The sequence below is a fragment of the Theropithecus gelada genome, chromosome 13 (assembly GCF_003255815.1).
Source record: "Theropithecus gelada isolate Dixy chromosome 13, Tgel_1.0, whole genome shotgun sequence".
NCBI lineage: Eukaryota > Metazoa > Chordata > Mammalia > Primates > Cercopithecidae > Theropithecus > Theropithecus gelada.
In genome coordinates, this window is record NC_037681.1 from 52,764,898 (window position 1) to 52,786,936 (window position 22,039).

Consider the following 22,039-nt stretch of genomic DNA (forward strand, 5'->3'; position numbering starts at 1 on the left):
CCCACCTCCGCCCCCCCCCCCCCCCCCCCCCCCCCCCCCCCCCCCCGGCCAGCTGGGACTACAGGCGCCTGCACCATGCCTGGCTAATTTTTTTTTGTATTTTTAGTAGAGACAGGTTTTACCATATTAGCCAGTATGGTCTCGATCTCTTGACCTTGTGTTCCGCCTGCTTCAACCTCCCAAAGTGCTGGGATTACAGGTGTGAGTCACCACGTCTGGCCTGACTTTGGATTTTAAAAATAAAAAAGCTACACACCACTTGACCATACTGTTTGTATTACTAGATATGTCTTTTACCCTAGCTATTGTTTGTTCATGAAATTTAGCATAATAGTTATAAAGGAGCTTGGTTCTGGACACAGATAGCTTGGGTTAAGATCCCAGTGTTTTAAAACATTAAAAAAAGAAAATTCATCCCATTACACAGAATTATTTTAATTTTTACACCTGTATAACCTTGACTAAATTATTTAGTATTTCTGTTCCAGTTTCCTTATTTGCAAAATGGGGAAGATAATTGTACTCATTGTGAGGATTAAGTGTTAATGCATGTAAAATGTTTGCAGCAGTGTACTTACCAGACAAGTGCCCGAAAAATGTTTGTCTTATCTACTTTAATTCCCTGTAAATAATCTTGCTTTTGGCCTGATGCTCTGGCTCATGCCTGGGGTCCCAGCACCTTGGGAGGCTGAGGCAGGAGGATCGCTTGAGCCCAGTAGTTGAGAGACCTTGTCTCTAGAAAAAAATAAAAAAATTAGCTGGGTATGGGGGTGCACACCTGTAGTCCCAGATACTCGGGAGGCTGAGGTAGGAGGATTGCTTGAACCTGGGAGGTTGAGGCTGCAGTAAGCTGTGATTGTGCCACTGCATTCCAGCCTGGGCAACAGAGCAAGACTCTGTCTCAAACAAACAGAAAACAACAAAACCTTGCTTTTTTTTTTTCTTTTTTACTTAAAGCTTTTCTGTATTCAGTTTTTGAACTTAAACTGAACTTTGAACTTCCTAAGTTTTTTTTCTGATTTACCACTTTCCACCATCCTGCAGAACCCATCTAGATTTTGCTTTTATGTAAGAGTAAGATATTGTTAAGGTGTTCTCTTACTTAATTACTGGGGGTGATAGTTTCTCTTACTTCCTGAAATAATACCCCTCCCCAGTGTAGTACATTTTATACTGTTTGTCTTTTTTATGAGCTTTTTTGAGATTATGTGGAGAGAGCATGCGCTTTATGTTAGGTAGTCCTGAATTTTGAATTTTAGTTCATTTAGGAACTCACTACTTAAACCTCCTGAACCTCAGCTTCCTCATCTGTAAATTAAGATTAATGATTAATAGGATGGTGGGGAAGATTAAGTGGTCAAACACGTTAAAAGTGCCTAACAGTGCATGACAAATGTAAAATAGGGGGTGCTCAGCGAATGCTAATTCCCTTGAGTCTCTTGGCTGCTTGGTCAGTATTGCCACACTCCTCGTGATTACTTTAAAAAAAATTCACTAAATGTTTACACATAGAGGATAGGCAGATAACATTCAAATGTAGATGGAAATATGAATATTTGTAACAAATATACAGTAATCTATATTTGGATAAATATCTTTTAGTGTATTGGTATGGCTAAATGTCAGAATGAAGTTAAGATGTGTTTCTAGTTCTGTGTGCACATAGATTTGTTTATGTAGTATATGTACATAAGTAAATGAAGGTATATGTGTGTGGGTATTAATCAATGGGTATTGATGGCAGTATATGTGTAGGAGAAAGTCATGTCTCTTCAGTTTCCGAAGTGAATTCCAGATTTGTGTTGCAGTGAAAAAGAAAAAAACCTGCTCAGTGTTTTTATTTTATTTTAATTTATTTATTGAGATGGAGTCTTGCTCTGTTGCCCAGGCTGGTTGGAGTGCAGTGGCGCAGTCTCGGCTCACTCCAACCTCCGCCTCCCGGGTCCAAGCGATTCTCCTGCCTCAGCCTCCCGAGTAGCTGGGATTACAAGTGTGCGCCACCACGCCCGGCTAATTTTTTTTGTATTTTTAGTAGAGATGGGGTTTCACCATGTTGGTCAGGCTGGTCTCGAACTCCTGACTTTGTGACCTGCCTGCCCTGGCCTCCCAAAGTGCTGGCATTGCAGGCGTGAGCCACCACGGCCAGCCCTGCTCAGTGTTCTTAGACAAACACTCCAATTTTACATTTCTTTGTATCTTTTTTCTTTACCTGTATAGATACTGACTTTTTTTTTTTTTCCCCCACTAGGTTGTTAGAGTCAGTCCCTCAGTAATATAGATAATGACTTTGATTTGAGAAGTTTGTATAGTGGTCATAAATAAGAGGAAGATCTTTGTACTTTACTGTAGCTTCAGTGAGGTTTAGATTGGGTGTTTGTTTGTTTTTTTTTTTCTTTCCTGATGTAAGAGCTTCTTGATTAAACTTCAGGCCCAGAGCTGCCTGCTCTGAGAAGTCATGGTGCCTGCGTAGTAATCAAGAAATAAATTTTTTTGGCTAAAATGTGCAGTCTCCCAGTGATAGAAACTGTAAATGATTCAAACCAGTTCTAATTCCTGGCTAACTTTAGTACATGCAGCATTCCTATTCTCAACTATTCTTTGAGAGATAAACATGATATAGATTGGGATCTCAATAGCCCTAGAAGATAATTGTCTTATGAAAGCATCTGAGTTCTTTATAATAACTTAATTTAGCATAATCTCTTTTTGGGCTATGAACATGTACTTTGGCTCTGTTTCTGTTGACTGACTTTAGTGATATTAAAAGAAAGAATAGAATATTGGCTCTGGAGCCAGACCATTTAAGTTCCAGGTGTGACCTTATGCAAACTGCTTAACCTCTCTCTGTGCTTCATAATTAGTACTTAACTCACTGGGTTATTGTAAAGGTTAAATAAACTGATACATACAGAATATTGCTTGACTAACCATAAACAGTCAATAAATGTTACTTTTTTTTTTTTTTTTTGAGACGAACTCTTGCCCTGTCGCCCAAGCTGGAGTGCAATGGCGTGATCTCAGCTCACTGCAACCTCTGCCTCCCAGGTTCAAGCAATTCTCCTGTCTCAGCCTCCCGAGTAGTTGGGATTACAGGTGCGCCCCTCCATGCCCAGCTAATTTTTTGTATTTTTAATAGAGACAGGGTTTCACCATGTTGGCCAGGCTGGTCTTGAACTCCTGACCTTGTGATCTACCTGCCTCGGCCTCCCAAAGTGCTGGGATTACAGGCGTGAGCCACTGCGCCTGGCCCTACTTTTTGTTTTGGTGTCTTAAATTATATAGTTCAGTTCAACAAATGTTTGTCTGCCTTATGTAGATAACAAGGTGAATTTGAACCACCTTGGCCATGGTTCCCATATTTTGAAGTACAAGAACTCCTAGTTTAAGGTAAAAAATTAGGGCCCTCTTATGATTGGAGCTTGGTTGCAGTATTAAGGTAAAAAATTAGGGCCCTCTTATGATTGGAGCTTGGTTGCAGTATTAGTTAATTGAGAAAATATTGTAAAAAGCAACTGCTTTTAAGCAGTTTTATTTTGTTTATTTTTATTTTTTATTTTAATTTACTTTAATTTTTTTGGGGGGAATGGAGTCTTGCTCTGTTGCCCAGGCTGGAGTGCAGTGATGTGATCTTGGCTCACTGCAACCTCTGCCTCCTGGGTTCAAGCGATACTCTTGCCTCAGCCTCCCAAGTAGCTGGGATTACAGGCACATGCCACCATGCTGGGGTAATTTTTGTATTTTTACTAGAGACAGGGTCAGGCTGGTCTTGGACTCCTGACCACAGGTGATCCGCCTGCCTCGGTCTCCCAAAATGCTGGGATTACAGGCGTGAGCCACCATGCCCGGCCAGCAATTTTAATTATTAGACCTCTTTTACCTGTGTATTTGAGAAAGAATACAACATGAATGTTTTGGGCTTTCTTTCCGTGCTGGCTTACTTTAAGATTTTTGGGGAGGAGAGGAAACAAGTTAGTTAATGCTTTTCCATTTGCCCTCCAACTTCAAAAATTTTGTTGCTATTTTCTCTTCACTTGTTCTTTTTGTCTTTTTGGGTTTGTTCAATACCTTCTTTATTCCTTTAGTGTCTTTTCGGTGGGATCTTGGGAGGGAGCAGAGGTAAATATGGATGTATTATATTATTTTTATTTTTATTTTATTTTATTTTTTTGTTTCGAGATGGAGTCTTGCTCTGTTGCCCAGGCTGGAGTGCAGTGGCTCACTGCAAGCTCCGCCTCCCGGGTTCACGCCATTCTCCTGCCTCAGGCTCCCGAGTAGCTGGGACTACAGGTGCCCGCCACCACGCCTGGCTAATGTTTTTGTATTTTTAGTAGAGACAGGGTTTCACCGTATTAGCCAGGATGGTCTGGATCTCCTGACCTCGTGATCCATCTCCCTTGGCCTCCCAAAGTGCTGGGATTACAGATGTGAGCCACTGCGCCTGGTGTATTATTTTTAAACTGGAAATCTGTAGTTGTAACTATGCTTAAATTGTTAAACATTTAGTACTCTGTCCTTAGGAATGTTGGCTATAACTATATATAGAACTTAAAAAACAATATATTTCTGTAATGTAGTATATGAGAACAGCGGGGACGCAAGCAGGAGGTACCTCTCTGATATGTGTGTTGTACGCTGATGGCTTCATGAAAAGGGTGCCTTTGGCAAGATACTTCTCTGAGATACCAACTTTAAAATGGGCAAATGGCCTGTAATCCCAGCACTTTGGGAGGCTTAGGTGGGAGGATTGTCTGAGGCCAGGAGTTCGAGACCAGCCTGGGCAACATAGTGAGACCCCATCTCTAAAAAAAAATAAAAAATTAGCTGGGTGTGGTGGTGCATGCCTGTAGGCCCAACGACTTGGGAGGCTGAAGCAGGAGTATCACGTGAGTCCAGCACTTCAGGCAGCAGTGAGCTGTGATTGTTCCACTGCACTCTAGCCTGGGGGAGAAAGGCGCTTTTAATACCCAAGCTGTTTCATCATCTGATAAGAAACAGAAATTTTTGCAAATTGTAGAACTGCAGCACTTCAAATGTAAGGGATACAAAAAAAGTTAAGATTAACTTGGGTGTAGAAGAGAAGATAATATAGAGATACAAATTGCAAAAAGAAGGAAGTACAGAGAGGAGATAATAGAGATACAAATAAAAATAATATGGTAATTGCTTTTTTAAAATTTTTTATTATTATTATGCTTTAAGTTCTAGTGTGCATAACGTGCAGGTTTGTTACATATGTATACTTGTGCCATGTTGCTATGCTGCACCCGGTAATTGCTTTTTAAAACAGTCTGTGGCCTGGCATGGTGGCTCATGCCTGTAATCCCAGCACTTTGGGAGGCCAAGCCAGGTGGGTCATCTGAGGTAAGGAGTTCGAGACTAGCCTGACCAACATGATGAAACCCTGTCTCTACTAAAAATACAAAATTGGCTGGGTGTGATGGTGCATGCCGGTAATCCCACCTATTTGGGAGGCTGAGGCAGGAGAATCACTTGAACCCGGGAGGCAGAGGTTGCCGTGAGCCGAGATCGCACCACTGCACTCCAGCCTGGGCAACAACAGTGAAACTCCATCTCAAAAAAAAAAAAACCAAAAAAAACCCAAAACAACAAAACAGTCTGTGGCTGGGACAGTGCTGTTAAAAAAAGTAATTATTAGGCTGGGCATGATGGCTCTCGCCTGTAATCCCAGCACTTGGGGGACCAGGACAGGCAGATCAGTTGAGGTCAGGAATTTGAGACCAGCCTGGTCACCATGATGAAACTCCGTCTCTACTAAAAATACAAAAATTAGCCGGGTGTGGTGGTGTACACTTGTAATTCCAGCTACTTGGGAGGCTGAGGCAGGAGAATCGCTGGAACCTGGGAGGTGGAGGTTGCAGTCAGTTGAGATCACAGCACTGCACTCCAGTCTGGGTGAGAAGAGTGAGACTCTGTCTTCCCGCTGCCCTCCCTTCCCCCTAAAAAGTAATTATCATCAAGTTTGAGTATGTTAAATCAGGGATGTATCTTAGAGGAGGTAAATACTATGCTTACTCTTTAGAGGAAATGAATTTTTGAGTAGGAAAGATGGGAATGTCTTCTTCAAGACTTATTGCGGGCACCAGGAATTTAAATCTTCATAATTTGTTTATGTGCTTTTACTTTGATTTATGAAGTAGGAGAGACAGGAAGACTGAGAGATGGCACAGGGCAGTGGTTCTCAACCTTTGTTGTTCGTTTAGGATCATCAGGGGAGCTTTTAAGAAAATACCTTGCTTGGGCCCCAGTATTCTGACTTAAGTGGCCTGGAGTGCAGCCCAGGCATACTGTTTTTTTTTTTTTTCCTTCTTCTTCGAACTATGCCAGCTGGTTCTAATGTGCAGTTAGGTTTAGAAGTTCAAACTCCCTGGCCAGGCATGATGGCTCATGCCTATAATCCCAGCACTTTGGGAGGCCGAGGTAGATGGATCTCAAGGTCGGGAGTTCAAGACCAGCCTAGCCAGCATGGTGAACCCCCTCCCCGTCTTTACTAAAAATACAAAAAATTAGCCGGGTGTGGTGGTGTGCCCCTATAATCCCAGCTACTCAGGAGGCTAAGGCAGAAGAATCGCTGGAACCCAGGCGGCAGAGGTTGCAGTGAGCAGAGATCACACCATTGCACTCCAGCCTGGGTGACATAGCGAGACACTGTCCCCCACACCAAAAAATAAAAATAAAAATAAATTAAAAAAAAAAAAAAACAGGAGTTCAAACTCCATAGACTTTAGAGAGGTTTATTTGGTGTGTTTGGGATAAATGAGAGCTTCTTCTCCCCCCCCCCCCTCCCCTTTTGAAATGGAGTCTTACTCTGTCTCCCAGGCTGGAGTGCAGTGGTGTGATCTCGGCTCACTTCAACCTCTGCCTCCTGGGTTCAAGTGATTCTCCCTCATCAGCCTCCCTAGCATCTGGGATTACAGGTGTGTACCACCATGCCTAGCTAATTTTAGTACTTTTAATAGAGACAACCATGTTGGCCAGGCTGGTCTGGAACACCTGACCTCAAGTGACCTGCCCTCCTTGGCCCCCCAAAATACTGGGATTACAGGCATGAGCCACCATGTCGTTATGGCATTAATTACCTGTTGACATACTATAGTAAGTAATGCCATAAGGTAAATTAGAGCTGATATAAGGATGGTGATATATTAAATTTGTGCTTTTAGGTGGTCTTGGGAAGGCCTCTTTGAGGTGGTGTCTGACTAAAGATCTGCATGATGCAAGATAGCATCAGTGCGGATATCCAGGGGACATTTCTGTTTGTCTGTTATGTAATAGACAAAAACAGCTAGATAGATTTTCATATTTGGATGGAATTCGAGTTGGGCTGACTTAAAATGTAGGCTCTGTGAGGAGTGATGACGATGTCTGTGACTACCATTCAGGAGATATCTGGCATCTATATTAAAACAGAAAACAGTAATTTCAAATATGAGTTCTAAATAGAAATTCACAAGGGCACATGTTCCAAACTGTAGGATTATTATATTGATTAGTAGCTGAGTTGCTTCTCACATTGGCACCTTTGTGCAGCAGTAGCAACTGATTTTTTTTTTTTTTTTTTTTTTGAGATGGAGTCTGGCTCTGTCACTTAGGCTGGAGTGCAGTAGTGTGATCTCAGCTCGCTACAGCCTCCATCTCCCGGGTTCAAGCAATTCTTCTGCTTCAGCCTCCCGAGTAGCTGGGACTACGGGCAGCTGCTACCACGCTCGGCTAATTTTTGTGTTTTTAGTAGAGGGTTTCACCTTACTGGCCAGGCTGGTCTCAAACTCCTGACCTCAAGTGATCCGCCCACCGCAGCTTCCCAAAGTGCTGGGATTACAGGCATGAGCCACCTCGTTGGGCGCCATTGATTTACAGATGGTTAAGGGTTCTCTTGCGCAACATCAGTTGGAAAGTTAGTCTTCAAATTTTACTTAACTATAGCCAGTTTAGCCAGATTGCGCACCTGTAGTCCTAGCTACTTGGGAGACTGAGAAGATTGCTTGAGACCAGGAGTTCGAGATTAGCCTGGGCAACATAGTGAGACCCTGTCTCTTAAAAAAAAAAAAAAATATATATATATATATATATATATATAGATAGAGAGATAGATAGATAGATAGATAGATGTAGAGAGAGTGTGTGCGCGCATGCGCATGCTCCAGGTCAGCATCCTAAAGGAATAATATAACTTATGTGTCCCAAGACGTTGAGAGATTTAACTATGATAAATCGAACAATGTATATGAAAAAACCCCACAGCAAGTATCTAACAGGGAGTAGTAGGTCTTTAGAGATTGAGCCTTATCCATGATAAATTTTTTGTGGTGATTATGTTTTCAAAACAAATGATATCAGATACTAAAGATTATAGCAAAATAAGAGTGGTCTGATGACACTTTTGGTTAATGTGAATGAAGAGAATCATAACTTGGAACTCTTAATTCCAGTAATTTTGTATCTTTTGGTGAACCTCTTCTGTGCTTAAGTAGATGTTGGTTCTCTTGCCTGAAACAACACTGTCCTTGCATTGTGTTTTATCATTTGTTACCCTTTCTTCATGGTGCAGCCACTGACCTTTCCCAAACTTGTTTTGCAGTGAGTTCTGCTTTACAGGAATACTCATTTTGGCTTTTAATACTATAGTGTTACTAACATTTTTTCTCTTATTAAATGATTTCATTTTTGGTTAATTATATATCAAAAGCTTTGTGAGAACCTTACATTAATTTTGTATCTTCTTTTTAAAAAAATTTAAAAATTCTTGTGGGTACATAGTAGGTATATATATTTTTGGGTTACAGGAGATGTTCTGATACAGGCTTGTATCTTTATTGACTTTTAGTGATCTTTGCATATAGTACATTTTAATAGACTATTTTAAGTATTGAAGTCTGATGAGATCTCAGTGGAAATGGAGTTTTACAGTGTATTGTCAGTTTGAAAAAATAATGTATTTCTTGTGACATTTTTGCAAGATTTTTAGAGTTGTACACTATTTCTTAAAGTATTAGAATTGGTAATTGAAAAAATTTCTTTCCTTCGAAATTTTCCATTTTACCATCCTGGGCAACATGGCAAAACCCTGTCTCTACAAAAAATACAGAAATTAGCCGGGCGTGGTGTCACACACCTATAGGCCCAGCTACTTGGGAGGCTGAGGTGGGAGGATTGCTTGAGCCTGGGAGGCAGAAGTTGCAGTGAGCCGAGATTGCACCATTGTACTCCAGCCCGCGCGACAGAGTGAGACCCTGTCTCAAAAAAAAAAAAAAAAAAAAAAAAAGGAATTTTCAATTTTAAAAGTGATATACCTTATAGGATGTTAGATAGACTAAGGGAAAAACAAGCACGTGTAATTTCATTACCTAGAGATGGGCATTGTTAACATTTTGGTATTTCTTTTTACTTTCTTCTCTTTTGTTGTTTTTTTTGGGGTGGACAGAGTCTCTCTCTGTTACCCAGGCTAGAGTGCAGTGGTGCAGTCTCGGCTCACTGCAACCTCTGCCTTCTGGGTTCAAGCGATTCTCCTGCCTCAGCCTCCCAAGCAGCTGGGACTACAGGTTCATGCTGCCATGCCCGGCTAATTTTTTGTATTTTGGTAGAGACAGAATACAGGGGTTTCACCGTGTTGCCCAGGCTGGTCTCAAACTCCTGAGTTCAGTCAATCTACCTGACTCGGCCTCACAAAGTGCTGGGATTACAGGCATGAGCAACCGTGCCTGGCCTCTTCTATTGTTTAATATATTTTTATAGAATTTAGATCATAGTGATGTGTTATGAACTACCCCCACCTTGGTTAATAGCATAGTTAATAGGCTGTTGCCCCATGTGTTTATTGTGTGTGTGTTTTTTTTGTTTTGTTTTGTTTGTTTTTTTGTTTTTTTGTTTTTTTTTTTTGGGAGACAGAGTCTCACTCTTTAGCCCAGGCTGGAGTTCAGTGGCACGATATCGGCTCACTGCAACCTCCACCTCCTGGGTTCCAGTGATTCTCCTGCCTCAGCCTCCCGAGTAGCTGGGATTACAGGTGTCCGCCACCACGCCCAGCTAATTTTTGTTTAGTAGAGACAGGGTTTCACCAGGTTGGCCAGGCTGGTCTCAAACTCCTGACCTCAAGTGATTCGCCCGTCTCGGTCTCCTAAAGTGCTGGGATTACAGGTGTGAAGCCATTGCGCCCGGGCGTGTTTATTCTTTTACGATATCGTTTAAAAATTTTTATTTTTTATAGACTATAAAGTAAAATTGCCTATTTTTTTGTGTACTAGTAATACAGCTATACACACTGCATAGATTGATGTAAACCACCATGACAGTCAGGATACAGACCAGTTTCAACACCTGAAAAAATTCCCTGTGGTATCCCTTTGTAGTTGCATCTTCCCTGTACCACTAATCTTTTGGGACCACTGATCTGTTCTCCATACTGTGGAGTTTTGTGTTTTCTACATTGTTATTGAAATGTAATCATTCATTATATAACCTGTTGATACTAGCTACTTGCACTTAGCGTGATGCCCTTGAGGTTCTCTCAAGTTTTTGCATGTATTAGTAGTTCATTCCTTTTTTATTACTGAATAGTATTCCATTGTATTGATGTATAATTATTTGTTCTGCCAGTCACTCTTCGAAGTATGTTTGGGGCTGGGTGTGGTGGCTTATTACTTCTGTAATCCCAGCACTTAGGGAGGCCGGGGTGGGCACATCACTTGAGACCAGGTTGGACAACATGGCAAAACCCTGTATCTACAAAAAATACAAAAAGTTAGCCAGACATGGTGGTGTGCACCTGTGGTCCCAGCTACTTGGGAGGCTAAGATGGGATGATTACCTGAGCCCTGGAGGTCAAAGCTGTGGTGAGCAGTGATTTCGCTAACATACGTCAGCCCGAGTGACACAGTGAGACCTTGTCTCAAAAAAAAGACAAAGACAAAGAAAAAAAACATTTGGGGTGTTTTCAGTGTGTGATGATTATAAATAGAGCGATTATAAACTTCTGAGTACAGATTTTTGTGTGAACATAAGCTTTTATGTCTTCAAGGTAAATACACAGAAGTAGGATTACAGGGCCGTTTGGTAAGTGTGTGTTTAACTTTTTAAGAAACCGTCAAACCAGTGTACCATTTGTATTTCCTTTAGAAATGTATGAGAGTTCCAGTTGTTCTGCATCCTTGCCAGAACTTCATACTATCTTCATATTGTTAAGATATCTGTACTGCCCCAAACAATTTGCAGACTCATTGCAATTCCTGTAAAAATCCCAATAACTTTTTTTCTATTTCTGCAAAAAAAAAAAAAATTCTGTTCTAAAATTCATATAGAATCTCAAGGGACCCTAAATAGTTCAACATAATCTTGACAAAGAACAGAGTTGGAAGATTAACACTTTCTGATTTCAAAATTTAGTACGAAGCTGCAGTAATCAAAATAGTAAGGTACGAGCGTAAAGACAGACATATAGACTGATGGAATAGAGAGCCTAGAAATAAACTGTTGCATATATGGTCAAATGATTTTCAACAAGGAGGCCAAGACCAGTCATTGGGGGAAACGACAGTCTTTTCAACAAATGATGCTGGAAAGACTGAATACTCACATGCAAAAAGTGTGAAGTTGAACTTTAACACCATATACAAAATACAACAACAGAGAATAAGTGTTGGTAAGGGTGTGGAGAAATTGGAACTCTTGTGCACTGCTGGTGGGAATATAAAATGGTGCAGCCATTATGGGAAATGGTGGAGTTTCCTCAGAAAATTAAGGAAAAAATAGAATTACCATATGATCGCTGTTCTGTTTCTGGGTATGTACCTCAAAGAATTGAAAGCAGGGAATCAAGGAGATATTTGTACGCCAGTGTTCATAGCAGCACTATTCGAAATAGCCAAAAGGCTGAAGCAACCTAAGTGCCTGTCTGTTGATAGTTGAATGGATAAAAGGAAGGAAATTCTGACATAGGCTCTAATGTAAAGGAACCTTCAGGACATCATGCTAAGGGAAATAAGCCAGTCACAAAAGGAAAAATACTATGTGATTCCTTCCATTCATGTGAGATACTTAGAGTAGTCAAATTCATGAAGACAGAAAGTAGCAAAGTGGTTGCCAGGCTTTGGGGAGAGGGGATAAAAGTCAGTTACTGTTTAAAGGGTACAGAGTTTCAGTTTTGCAAGATGAAAGGTCTTCTGAGATGGATGGTGATGATGGATAAACAACAGCATGAATATACTTAATACCACTCAACCGTACACTTAAATGATAAAATGGTAAATTTTATGTGTATTTTACCACAATTTAAAAAACTACATAATCAAAAAAATCCAGTGGCCGTGTTTATATAGTCATATCTCTTGGCTCTACTTTGTTCCATTGAGCTATATGTCTGTCCTTTGCAAGTACCACACTTTCTTGTGGTACTGCCTTCTCAAATACATTTCAGTCAGTTTATTTATATGGCGCAATCATAGCTCATTGTAGCCTTGAACCCCTGGGCTCAAGTGATCTCCCACCTCAGTGTCTGAGTATCTAAAACTACAGGTGTGTGCCACTATGCCTGGCTAAATTTTTGAAATTTTAAGATAGAGACGGGGTCTCACTTAGGCTGGTCTCAAACTCCTGGCTCAAGCGATCCTTCTGCATAGGCCTCCCGAAGTGTATTATGGGTGTGAGCCGTCATGCTGACCCCACCTGGGATTTTGATTGAAATTCCGTTAAATCTGTAGATCCATTTGGGGAGTGTTGACGTTTTTACCAGATTGACTTGTTCAGTCCATGAACATGGTATTATTTAGGCTTTTGGTTTGTGTAATCAGCCTTTTATACTTTTCAGCGTACATATACACCTTCTGTGTATATGTATAAGTATGTTTTAGAGCTATTGTAAGCTGGTATTTTAAAAAATAGATTTCGATTTTAGGTTAATCTGTGCTGGTATAGAAAAGTATGATTTTTTATCTACATGAGTAATCATATTTCTGTAAAAAGGGACAGTTTTATTTCTTTTTGATTTGTTTGCCTTTTGTATCCTCATTTTTTATTGCACTGACTAGATCTTTTAGTATAGTATTGAATAGGAATGGTAAGAGCATACATCCTTGTTTTCTTCCTGATCTGTATGGGAAAGTATTCAGTCTTTTATCATTAAGTATGTTGACATGCCAGGCACAGTGGTGTGCTCCTGTAGTCCTGGCCACTCAGGAGGATTGCTTGAGCCCCAGGCATTTGAGTTGTCCTGGGCAATGTAGCGAGACCCTGTCTCTTAAAAACAAAAAAACAGGCCGGGCGCGGTGGCTCAAGCCTGTAATCCCAGCACTTTGGGAGGCCGAGACGGGCGGATCACGAGGTCAGAAGATCGAGACCATCCTGGCTAACACGGTGAAACCCCGTCTCTACGAAAAAATACAAAAAAACTAGCCGGGCGAAGTGGCGGGCGCCTGTGGTCCCAGCTACTTGGGAGGCTGAGGCAGGAGAATGGCGTGAACCCGGGAGGCAGAGCTTGCAGTGAGCTGAGATCCGGCCACCGCACTCCAGCCTGGGCGACAGAGCCAGACTCAGTCTCAAAAAACAAAAAAACAAAAAAACAAAAAAACAAAAAAACAAAAAATTCCTGACCTTGTGATCCGCTCACCTCGGCCTCCCAAAGTGCTGGGATTACGGGCGTGAGCCACCGTGCCGGGCCGAAAAAGCTGAATTGCTTGATATGTATCGTAGACTGAGGTCTCTAGCTGTGGTTACATGCCATTTCAGACACAGGATTCATTTTGTAAACAGATGACATATATTTACAGTATTGATAAGTGCCATATAGTGCCGTAAATGTATTTTCTCTCTTTCTTTCTTTCTTTCTTTCTTTCTTTCTTTCTTTCTTTCTTTCTTTCTTTCTTTCTTTCTTTCTTTCTTTTTTTTTTTTTTTTGCAATTCAGCTTTTTCTTGTAATCATATGACTTGTCTCTGCCTTTTGGGAACACTTCCAGCATCACTAGTGGCACCTTGTATGGGTCTCATAGTGTTATTCAGGGTTTATGGTATTACACTAAACCCAATGAAAATACATGAGAATAAGGAGAGATCACTTTTTACTGCGATTACCAATTAACAATTGAGAGATGAACTGCTCACCTGGATGTGGTTAGGGTCACATGGTGGATACTCGTAATACTTGAACTCACTGCAATAGGAACAAAATTATCAGTTTTATAATGTATGCTACAGTTACTTTTATGTAGTTATGATTTAATACTGTACTTTTTACATTTGTTTATGTTTTTCTTGACTCGTGCCATATACTATTCGTGTAAGTTTTGATAATTTTAACTTTATAGTAGATTTATGTATATTTTACGTCAGTGAATGATAAAATAGACTTAGTATCTACATATATTTTATGCATCGCTGACATACTGTTTTCTTAATTTTTTAAGATATTTCTAGGCTACGTGTTTTGTCTGCATGTTTTTTAAATTGTCACAAATCTCTGAAACTTTTTCCAATATATTGAAAAAAATTTATGTTATGAGTGGTCTCATGGTGTTCAGACTTGCATGGTTTGAGGGTTAGCTGGGTTTTCTTCTTATGCATACCCATAATGAAGTTTAATTTAAAATGTAGGCATAGTGAGAGATTAACAACTCATAATAAAATAGAACAATTATAATATAATAGAAGTTATGTGAATGTGGTCTCTCTCTCAGAATATCTTATTGTACTATACCTACTTTTGGACCTTTGATTGAGAATATCTTATTGTACTGTACTTACCTGTTTTTGGACTTCTATTGACTGGGTAACTGAAACTGCACAAAGTGAGACTGCAGATAAGGAGGGGCACTACTGTATCTAATAACTGTCCATGCTGTCTTTATGCTTATTGAGTTTTGTAAAAAATGACATCCAATAATTCATTTTTAAAAGTTTTGTTTTGAACACTTTAATTTTGCACTTACAGAAAGATTGCGAGAATAGTATGTTACAAAGAACTTCCCTATATACCCTTTACCCAGCTCTACTAGTTTTAAACATTTTACTACATTTGCTGATTATTCCCTTATATGTATATATGTACACATACATATTTTTATTCTCCTTGAGAGTTGGTTGCATATATCTTGCTCATTTTTCCTATACTGTTTCTGTGTTTATTTCTCAGAACAATGATGTTCTTTTATAATAGCAATTTGGTTGTCAGATTTTGATAGTTTCACATTGATGCTTTTATTTAATTTATGGTACATATTTGAATTTAATCCAGTTGGCCCAATGATGTTCTTCAGAGAAGTTTTTTCCAGTTTAAGATCCAGTTCAGGATAATATATTGTGTTTAGTCGCTATGTAAACATTTATTTTTAATAGACCATTGGCCTGAAAATCTTAAGTGTTGAATTTTTGTTCTTTTAACAGCTAAACCAGGTGGACAGGTGAAATGTCAGTATATTTCTGCTGTGGATAAAGTTATATTTGTGGATGATTATGCAGTAGGGTGTAGGAAGGACCTTAATGGAATCTTGTTGTTAGACACTGCTCTGCAAACTCCAGTTTCAAAGCAGGATGATGTGGTTCAGCTTGAATTACCCGTTACAGAGGTAAGTTGAAATAAGTATCAATGAGGTCCTCTACTTAATGTAGTATTAGATGTATTAGATGTTAAATGAAATTAAGTCAAACTTTAAGGACATTATTGTATGTATTGCTATAAAAAGAGAATTTACTTACTGACCACAACTTCATTTAAATATTAATACTCACCTTTTCTCTGTATAATTAATTCTTGTTGAAGTGGTGTTTTTAGGTGTGAATGGTGCATCAGCACAGGTTAAACAGCTGTAACAGAGACCCAAAAAAACAATGGCTTAAACAGGATAGCTTGTTTCCATTAACAGTCCAGGGCTAAATGTATGGCCAGTATTGCCAACCTCAACACTTGGGTTAGCTTGGGAGTTTTAAGACAGCTGCTCTAGGTCTCATTATTTCCCAGTCACAGGGAAAGAGAGGGCAGGAGGCTAGGGGAGAGCACTGTGGCATCTCACTCTTCCCTCCTTCCTTTTCCCTGTCCCTTAACCCCCGCCCCCTCTCCTACTCGTTTGTTCTTGTTCTCTTTCTGCCTTTCACAACTCAAATACTCTCTCATATAACCTCATATTTACCCCATTAGACAGAATTTAGTCACATGGCCACACCAAGCTGAGAGGGAGACTGGGAAAAAGGTGGTTCTTTCCTTTTTGTTTTAAATATTTTAAAATGAGAGAGGAGTACACACTGGTGAACACCAGTATTTTTTTTTTTTCTTCTTTGAGACAGAATCTTGCTCTGTCACCCAGGCTAGAGTGCAGTGGCTCGACCTTGGCTCACTGCAACCTTCATATCCCGAGTTCAAGTAATTCTCTTGCCTCAGCCTCCCGAGTAGCTGGGATTACAGGCATGCGCCACCACACCCAGCTAATTTTTGTATTTTTAGTAGAGACGGGTTTCACCTTGTTGGCCAGACTGGTCTTGAATTCCTCACTGCAATTGATCCGCCTGCCTTGGCCTCCCAAAGTGCTGGGATTACAGGCGTGAGCCACCGTGCCCGGTCACACAACCAGTAATTTTTGCTGTGCATCATGTCTTTCAATAATTTGAGTTTTAAGTTTTAGCCCTATATACTTTTCTGTAGTGTTAAATTTTCTTAATTTTTAAGTCTAGCCCAACTTAAATTCTTTTTGTGTGGGTTCATATCCTGCAGTTTGAAAGTACATTTTTCACAATTACTGGATTTTGCATCACCTTAAATAGAATGTAAAAGGTTATGTTGTGTTTTCTAATAAAGTGAGATATTATTTGTGTTCATGCTAAGTTATTATGAAAGTTATCAAAAAAAGTATGTCCAATAAAGTATATCCACTTAAATTTTACATTTAGTGTCATATAACATAGTCTGTTATATGTTAATATTGAAAGCATGTTGCTGGAAGTTTGAGTTCCACAAACAGAAGCTATCTTTTTCTCATCAGAGTATTTGGGTCTGGAGGCATGTCTAAAATCTTTGGATAGATAATTAATTAGTTCTACTTGATTTGAACAAGTAGAAACTTTGAAAAACCATTTGAAAAATTTGAACATTTTTTCCTCCTAATTTAAGGAATGTAAACCAGCTGATATCAGGATATATAATCAGCAGCGAAAAACTATCAAACTATGTTCAGGTTTAACAAAGATTTAAAGAATTACAATAAAATACTTGAACACTTATTAACTCTCATGTCAGTGTTTTTCCTACTACAGTGAAATGCTAAGTGTTTAACTTCTATCCCTTCCTCCACCTTGTCTGCTGTTACATCTACTGTTTTTTTTTCTCTTTTTACTTTCCTCACAGCTGTAACTGTTGTTCGGATAATATTGTTTGTAGATCTTCCAGCATTCCAGCCTTCCTTTACTGCATCATATTAGTTTGTCACTGTCCTCCCTAAAGTGTATGGGGTCTTAGGTTTAATTTGCCCAGTGTAGATAAACTCTTTACCTTATATTAACATATATCTTTATTACGGAAGTTCATATTGAATGTGTGGATAACAACGCAAAGGGCCTTTTCATATTACTTGCTGACTTAGTGTGCTGTATTATGACTTTGTATAACTTGAGTATTTAAAGCTCATTGGAGGACTTTAAGTTTGTCTCTCCAGACTTTTTCCTGTATTATTTTTGCTTATGGTTTCAGCTTGTCCATTTTTCTATCTTGATTTGGTTTATAACAACTACTTTGTATGTAAACTTTACCATGTAGTACTGCTGCACTGAATACATTGCTTTATCTCGTTTAATTTTATAACAGGCTTTTAAATTATTGTTTAATTAATTAGATTTGTTAAAAGGTAAGTTTAATATAGTACCTATCATAATCATTGCATATTAAACTATCTGAATGAAGATCTAAATTTAATTTTTTGTTGTTCTTGTGTTGAATTTTCTGTTTTCTGTTTTATTTTTTATTTTTTAGGCACAGCAGCTCTTATCAGCATGTTTAGAAAAGGTAGATATTTCTAGTACGGAGGGTTATGATTTGTTCATCACACAGCTCAAAGATGGTTTAAAAAATACATCTCATGAGACTGCAGCAAACCACAAAGTTGCCAAGGTAAGAAGTTAATAGACTGCCTCTTTTGGGGTTGTATTACAATGGACACCTCCATTCTTTTGCTGTTTCCTCTCCTTTTGGAAATGTTCTAATTCTAGGTTTTTCTTTTAAAAAGCAAAATGTGCTTATAAGTCATCTTAAAGTTGAAACTGGCCAGGCATGGTGGCTCACTTTCGGAGGCCGAGGTGGGCACATCACCTGAGGTCAGGAGTTTGAGATCAGCCTGGCCAACATGGCGAAACCCCGTCTCTAATAAAAATACTAAAATTAGCCAGGTGTGGTGGCAGGCGCCTGTAATCCCAGCTACTTGGAGGCTGAGGTGTGAGAGTCACTTGAACCCGGGAGGCGGAGGTTGCAGTGAGCCGAGATTGCAGAGATTGCGCCACTGCACTCCAGCCTGGGGGATAGAGTGAGACTCTTTTACCAAAAAAAAAAAAAGTTGAAACTTTGAAACTTTTTAATCGAAGCTTAACTTCAGTTTGTGGGGACTATTTTGCTTATTGTGTTTTCTGATGCTTCCTTAAATCTTCCTTAGTGCCTGATAGACCTGGATTGGTCAAGAAGCTGATGAAAGAAGCTTCCTTGTTAGGTTGTGAGCTTGGATGCTTGGATAAGAATGGACTGTGTCTTTGGAAATTGAGCCATTTTGTGCTTTCTCTGAAATTTTTTGGCATACTGGGATGTATATGAGAGAGGGTGCTTTCAATTAAATCCTTGGATACATTTTTATTGATTTCCTCCATATTTTTCTTTTAAGACCTTTTTAAGTTATACTACATATGAAACTTCCATATTGAAGGGTATAAGGTAGAAGGTAAAAGCCATTTTCCTATAAGTAACTTGGGCATTTACAAAGATTCTTCTCAAGTACAGTTGTAACTATACTAAAATATACTAATACTGTGTTGTGATACACCTTGCTTTTTTCCTTTTATTTTTTCTTTTGAGACAGGGTTTCACTCTTGTTTCCCAGGCTGCAGTGCAATGGCACGATCTCTGTTCACTGCAACCTCTGCCTCCCGGGTTCAAGTGATTCTCCTGCCTCAGCCTCCTGAGTAACTGGGATTACAGGTGTGTGCTACCACGCCAGGCTAATTTTGTATTTTTTAGCAGGGGCAGGGTTTCACCATGTTGGTCAGGCAGGTTGTGAACTCCTGACCTCAGGTGATCTGCCCGCCTCGGCCTCCCAGAGTGCTGGGATTACAGGCGTGAGCCACTGCGCCTGGCTCTTTTTCTTTTTTTTGGTTTTGAGACAGAGTCTCGCTCTGTAACCTAGGCTGGAGTGCTGTGGTGTGATCTCAGTTCACTGCAGCCTCCGCCTCGTGGGTTCATGCTATTCTTCCTCAGCCTCCTGAGTAGCTGGGATTACAGGCACATGCTGCCATGCCTGGCTAATTTTTGTATTTTTAGTAGAAATGGGGTTTCACTATGTTGACCAGGCTTGTCTTGAGCTCCTAACCTTGTGATTCCACTGCCTCGGCCTCCCAAAGTTCTGGGATTACAGGCGTCAGCTACCGAGCCTGGCCACCTTGCTTTTTTTCACTCAAGAATTTATCTTGGATATCTTCTCATACCCTCAGAGATCATCTGTGTTCTTCTTAATATTTGCATTGAGTTTTTTTTTTTTTTTTTTTTTGGGAGATTTATCATGATTTTATTATACCTTACTTTATTGATGGGACATTTTATTTAGGAAAACAGAAACTGTACTATGAATTTCAACAGAAATAATGTATTATAAGAAATTAACTGGTGTTTGAAAACTGAAAAAGTGAAAAGGATATCCTGAGATAACAGAGATAACTATAGGAAGCAGTTTTCACCTAGGTCTGGAGGAACAAAGATTAGGGGTTATCAGAACCTAGAAACTTAAGAGAATAGGCCCCGTGGATCTGGTACTAGGAACTGCTACCCAGTTGGTAGCTCAGGAGCGTGGACGAGGACCTTGCAAAACTGGGACTCAGATCTCTGAAGAGAGATGCTACTTGACTGTTGGTAGTATCTCTGAGGGAGCTCTATGAAACTGGATCTCATAATGCTAAAAGAACCAAACCAAAACAAAATGCTGAAGACTGGAAGAATCAACTACTGTGTCAGGTCCTTTGCTGAAACAGTGCTGACGGCAGTGGCCAGTAAATAAGAAGGAGCAAGTCTTTCTTCTTTCATTTTTCTTTCCAGTTTCCTTCCTATACTGCTGCTGGGAGAACCTAAAAGCCAGGAAACTGGTTGAAAAGAGGAAATATAGTATGCAGAGTCCTAGCCCCAACCTGATAGAGCAGAGAATTAAAGGGTAGATTTGGAACTCAGAGACAACAGTTTAACTGGCACAGTCTACCCTGTTGGCTACTTAGCATCTCCATTCATACTTTATATATTTGAACTTTCATGTAACAAAACTATTATGCTTTTTAAAAAATTTATTTTTGTTTTTGGAGACAGAGTCTTGCTCTGTTGCCCAGGCTGGAATGCAGTGGCGCAATCTTGGCTCACTGCAACTTCTGCCTCCTGGGTTCAAGCAATTCTTCTGCCCCAGCCTCCTGAGTAGCTGGGATTACAGATGCGTGCCACCATGCCTGGCTAATTTTTGCATTTTTAATAGACGTGGGGTTTCACCATGTTGGTCAGGCTGGTCTTGAACTCCTGACCTCGTGATCAACCCAACTTTGCCTCCCAAAATGCTGGGATTACAGGTGTGAGCCACCACGCGTGGCCTAGTCCTCAGTTTATTTAATTTTTTAATTTAATTTTTTTTTCTTTGTTTTTTAGACAGAGTCTTTCTCTGTCACCCAGGCTGGAGTGCAGTGGTATGATCTCGGCTCACTGCAACCTCTGCCTCCTGGCTTCAGGTGGTTCTCCTCCCTCAGCCTCCTGAGTAGCTGGGATTATAGGCACATGCCACCACTCCTGGCTAATTTTTGTATTTTTAGTAGAGATGGGGTTTCACCATATTGGTCAGGCTGGTCTTGAACTCCTGACCTTGTGATCTGCCCACCTTGGCCTCCCAAAGTGGTGGGATTATAGGTGTGAGCCACTGCGCCCAGCCTAGTCCTCAGTTTATAATGGTCAAGAGGGTATATTGGTCAAGAGGATGCATAATAGTCAAGAAGATAATATAATTTCTTTTTTTTTCTATTACCTGTTTCTTATCAGCTCTATCATCATTCAGCACCTCAGCTGGTCAGGATTCTTTACGTAGTGGAGCAACCCGTCTTCACTCTTGAAGAATCTGAATCCTCCGTGGTGCTGTGTTTTTATTTTATTTTATGTTATTTTTTGAGATGGAGTCTCACTTTGTCACCCAGGCCGGAATGCAGTGGCATGATCTCAGCTCACTGCAACCTCCGCCTCCTGGGTTCAAACCATTCTCCTGCCTCAGCCTCCCGAGTAGCTGGGACTATAGGCGCCCACCACCACACCTGGCTAATTTTTTGTATTTTTGGTAGAGACGGGGGTTTCACCACTTTGGCCAGGCTGGTCTCGAACTCCTGACCTCAGGTGATCCACTGCCTCGGCCTCCCAAAGTGTTGGGATTACAGGTGTGAGCCACCAAGCCTGGCTGGTGCTGTATTTTAAGTTGTAATTGTTACTTCACCTTTACTATTGGACTTGGAAGTATTAAGGGGCATCCTAGAGAATCTCCTGGGTTCTGCGTAGGTTCTCCTTGCCTCTGTTATTTTAGCATCAATCCAGTTTTCCTCTTGTCAGTTCCAGTCATACAAACTAGTAGAATAACGTACTTCTTTGCCTATTTATTCAGTGGCAAGAGGACCTCAAAGTTGCTGGGTAGCAATCTCAACACCAACTTCAATGGAAGTGTTGTTGTACCCCTGCAGGAACATTCCTCCCTTGGGAGTAAGACCTGTAGAGCTGAAAGCTTAAAAAAAAAATCTGTGAATGGGTTTATTAAATATAATAGTGGGCATGCTTAGAGAAACTGTCATACAT

The 22,039-nt window shown here is 40.2% G+C and overlaps 1 protein-coding gene across 3 annotated transcripts in view; it reads left to right on the forward strand.

The window, feature by feature from the left end:
- BIRC6 (baculoviral IAP repeat containing 6) overlaps positions 1–22,039 on the forward strand; it is a 256,735-nt gene that overhangs the window by 5,517 nt on the left and 229,179 nt on the right. For all 3 annotated transcript variants that reach the window (XM_025353535.1, XM_025353532.1, XM_025353533.1), the window contains exons 2-3: positions 15,385–15,566; positions 17,957–18,094. In XM_025353535.1, coding sequence (XP_025209320.1) covers positions 15,385–15,566; positions 17,957–18,094 — 320 coding nt within the window. The remainder of the gene's footprint in view (positions 1–15,384; positions 15,567–17,956; positions 18,095–22,039) is intronic.